Source organism: Psittacula echo (genome assembly GCF_963264785.1).
Source record: "Psittacula echo genome assembly, chromosome: 9".
Taxonomy (NCBI): Eukaryota; Metazoa; Chordata; class Aves; order Psittaciformes; family Psittacidae; genus Psittacula; species Psittacula echo.
Window position 1 is genome coordinate 17,973,909 of NC_137745.1, and position 4,254 is coordinate 17,978,162.

At 47.4% G+C, this 4,254-nt stretch overlaps 1 protein-coding gene across 1 annotated transcript; it reads left to right on the forward strand.

The window, feature by feature from the left end:
- The first annotated feature begins 253 nt into the window (after nt 1-253).
- UQCC5 (ubiquinol-cytochrome c reductase complex assembly factor 5) lies at nt 254-2,513 on the forward strand. Its single transcript, XM_080625279.1, has 3 exons — nt 254-390; nt 665-842; nt 2,156-2,513. The coding sequence occupies exons 2-3, from the start codon at nt 692-694 to the stop codon at nt 2,221-2,223; spliced, it is 219 nt and encodes a 72-aa protein (XP_080481405.1). The 5' UTR covers nt 254-390; nt 665-691; the 3' UTR covers nt 2,224-2,513.
- The last annotated feature ends 1,741 nt before the right edge of the window (nt 2,514-4,254 follow it).

The window sequence follows — 4,254 nt, forward strand, 5'->3', positions numbered from 1 at the left end:
GGGACAGCCCGGACACGGCAGAGGCTGGCTCCGATCAGCTCAGCTTCGCTCCGCTCCCCGCCGCCACGGCTACAGCCCGCAGCAGCACCCGCCGGACGGCCAATCCCCGCCGTCCGGTGCGAGGGGGCCGGGCAGCGCCACGCCTCGACGAACGGAGGGCGGCGATCAGCGGCTGCCCGCGGCGAGGGGCGGGCGAGGGGCGGGGGCCGGTGCGGCCCCGGACCGGCTCCCCTCACCGCGCTTCGGCCCCTCAGGCGAGGGGCGGGGGGCAGTGGCCCCTCACTGAAGCCCCGCCCAATCAGGAGAGGCGAACCGCCCCGTGCCGGGTCACGTGGCTGCCGACCGTCCTTCCGTTCGGCCGCGGCCTGGGTCCTGGAGCCCCCGCTGGAGGTGAGGGGCGCACGGCGCAGGGTCGCGCGGCAGGCGCTGCGCTGATTGGCTGCGCGCTCCCGCCGGGCCGGCGAGGCGACAGGAGGGGGCGGCGGAGCGGGCCGAGGGGCCGCCGGGGACGAGCCTAGGCCTGTGCCACCCCTCCGCCGGGGCAGAACGGGGCACTGCGGCCCCCTCCCGGCCTCGGCTTGACGCGGGGCACCGGGGGCCGTTGTATGTCCCGTTCCGCTTCTCACGCCTCCTCCTTTCCCTGTTTTGTTCTTTGTCCGAGAAGCGCTGAAGGCTCCGATCCCGGCCGGTCATGCTGGTGAGCAATAGGCTGAAGCGCATCTTGAGGCTGGTGCCCGGGAGGCAGCGCTTCGGCGTTTACAGGTTCCTGCCTTTCTTCTTCCTCCTCGGGGGAGCGATGGAGTGGTTCATGATTAACGTCCGTATTGGCAAGGAGACCTTCTGTAAGTGATGGCCAAGAACGGTCTCCGGCCGGGCGGCAGGAGCAGGCCACAGCGCCGGGGAGCGGCGGAGGCCGGTCACTTAACGGCAACAACAACAAAGCTTGCGGGTCTGACTTCGGTCAGCAGGTCAGACAGTTCTTCCTCTAGTGCAGGATGTGACACTCCAGGTTCTGCCTCACTAGCAGGAGACACTAGGCAGAAGCTAACAAAAAAACGGGGTTTCAAAGAATAAACTAGATTCTGCTTTTACGTAAAAGCCTCACCAGGGTTGTCACAATTGAAACATAGGAGTGGGTTCATCTGAAATGTGACTTTCCCAATTTAAAAAGTATGAAAATGAGTCATGAGAACTTTGCTAGAGGCACTTAGTTCCTAGAAGTTAAAGCGTTTTGTTTTAACGTGGAAATACTTGTGAACTTCAGAAAAAGGACCACCTTTACTGTATATTATATGGGAAGATTCTCATTTTTACAGGAAATCTAGTTGAGTCTCCTGTAGAATGAAACAGCTTCATACAATTCCCATTGACAAAAGTCAATGCTGACAGAATTGCTTCTTTGCTTCACTTTCTGAAGGCTTGGGTTTGCTGTTTTCCAGTTTAAAATTTGATGCATACTTATATAGTAATAAAGTCAGGTTAGGAACTAAAGCACATCTGTGTGGTGTAGCAGCTCAAGCCTTAGTTTCCTGGGGAAAAAAAGCTGCCTAAATAGAACAGTAATAATTGTGCAGTTTGGCCTTATTGCTCCATAATCCATGCCAAGTGACAAAACTGATAACCTCTCTTACTGTCAGTGAGAGATTTTATTTGGTGATGGATATGTAGGTATGAGGGAAGGGAGGCAGGAAGAACAACTAGGAAGACTGTGAAGGTGGGTATAGCCCTAGGCTTTGTTGATAAGCATAAAATAAAAAGCTGAAATATTGAAGCCATGCTGGCTGTCTTTAAGCCTTGCCTTTGTGCCTATAATTTAATTTCCATTTTACTTCAGATAGCTTGGGCATTTGTATTTTTAATTATGCCCAAGGGGAATAGACAAGCAATGACTGTATCGCACTGGAAACTTATGTTTTCCTATAAAAACATTTAATCAGGACTGATGGGAAGAACTTTAGCCTGGATGGGAGGGAGAACATGAGCTATTTTTAAGTGGTAATAAAGATTTGTGTTGGCTTGAATTTTCAGTTGCCTGTCAGTTAGTGTCTGCAAGAGAAAATTGGATTGAAAGGTTTAAAAAGAGATGACAGCTTCTACATTTAGTACTATCTTGGACTTGAAAAACACTCATATAAAAAAAATCTTTTTCTGGCAGATGATGTTTACCGAAGGAAACAATCTGAAAGACAGCACGAGGCGAGGATGGCAAAAAATGAAATTTAGCTGAAACATTTCAAGGGAAAGGTCCTTCATGCTTCAGCTGTGTCGATACCAGAAAAAGCATTACCACCACGGTAATGGTAGGGGAAGATTTTGTCTCTGCAAGGTGAACTGTCATCCAAAAGTTTGTGTAATACACTCTCAGATGGTTTTGGCAGTTTTATTCTTCTTCCATCTACTTTGTATCCTTAATGCTTTGTATCTAAGCCAAATAGAGTAGCAAAACATTTGTTGTGTTTAGGCCTCTGCTAGCTATTTAATGTTAGTTTAGTACTTTTAAATAAATTAAATTAAGTGAACAGAGTCTGGCTCCTGCTTTTCTTCGCTTGAGAAGACACTTGTGAAAAGACCAAGGGGGAAAGAAATGTTACATACTGCATACATGATACCTCAGCCCAATGGAGATAGTAATATTTGGTTAGTTTCTTTTGTATTGATAGAAACTGCTCTGGCATCTCATTTGTTTTCTTTCCAACGTGGCATAGTTTTACTAAAGAGGACAGACTTACTGCTCAGTGTTTACTCAGCCCACACTCTTTGGAAAGTCATCCATGCATTCAAGCTCCACTGCTTCCAGTGCTGTAATACCCATTGTTGCTACTTTAACTGAACTGAGGACTCTGTGCTAAAGCCTGATATATTTATCAGGCACACGTAACAGACACATGTTCAGAGCAGAGTGCAAGGGCAGCCCTAGCGAATCTGAATTTTGCTTGCAGGACTCTTCTCTCCCCAAAGAAGGAAAACAGTGCTAACTGCTTATTCTGGACAGCTGTTGCTCCCTAATGCAGTGACAATGGCTCTCAGATATGTGGGAGCTTGTCAGTGACTATGCATTAGGGTGACTGGTGCTGTGAGGATCATATATTAAATGCAATTGTTTGGTTTCTGATGGTATGTGTCTATGCTGAGGGTTCCCAAAGAAGACAATTCTTAAGATAATCCTAAAACAACAAGCGGGAGGGAGTTCATACACTTACATGCATTCCTATGCTGCCTCCTAACAGCCTTTTCCCACAGAAGTTTTCATTAACTAAAGAGACAGTGGCTGTTTTTAAAATATTACAGTGCAGGAGCTCAGCTTGCCAGCAGAAGGTGACTGCTGTACTTTGTGTTGTCTAGTCCAAGGACCTGATCTGGAGCACTAACGCTACTTGTGAATTCAGGAGATAAAAAACTGACAGAGAATGAAAGGTGTGACTGTGCCACTGCATATTCTGGACAGCAGATGGGGAAAACTACTTCAGCAGTAGTAAGAACCTAGATTTGAGTTTGGTTCCAAGGCAGAGCCCAAGTTCAAAACCTCATGCACAAGCTTATTTTTACAGCCACAGATCACTGCAGTGAAGTAAATCCTGACTATCACAATACATTAAAGCGTTAATAAAAAACCAGATTTTGAAGACTGCTGAGCTTTATCTCCATCTACCTTTACTTCTTGAGCCTTTTGGAACTCCCTTGTGCTTGGTCTGTTTGAAAACAAGTGAGTTCTTCAATATCTTCATTGTTTAAGTTAGTTCTCAGCCCTTGGGAGTCTGGTGTGAAAACATCCTGTAGCTCCCCTTAAGCGCTGCTATAGTAGTAGCAGTGTTTTACAGATACCAGTGAGGTGAGGTCCAGTTTTCCACTTCAGATCTCCTGCTTATTTTGCAGCACTGTTTCCCATTCACAGCTGAGCGCATGTGGCATGTCTGGAAAATACCTTGGGTGTCTCCAGCTAGGTAAACAGAAAGGGAGAGAGGCTGCAGTCACAAGTCTAATGTCAGGGATTTCTGTATCACTACTCACTGTAATTAGTGGAGGAATAAAATTCTTCTCCAAGTTGGCACTGTATCATTTCAGGCAACACAGATTTGTTATGACACAAGATAAAGCTTGACCTTCAGAAATCTGAACTGTTTTCTTCATTCCATGATGTGTTTGCTAGTGCTGATACTTCAGCATTCTTCGATTTGGCCAGTCTCTCACTAATGTGGGAAATAAGAGCAGCTGTAAGGTCCCAGGGCCCAGCACATTTCAGTATCAAGCACACTT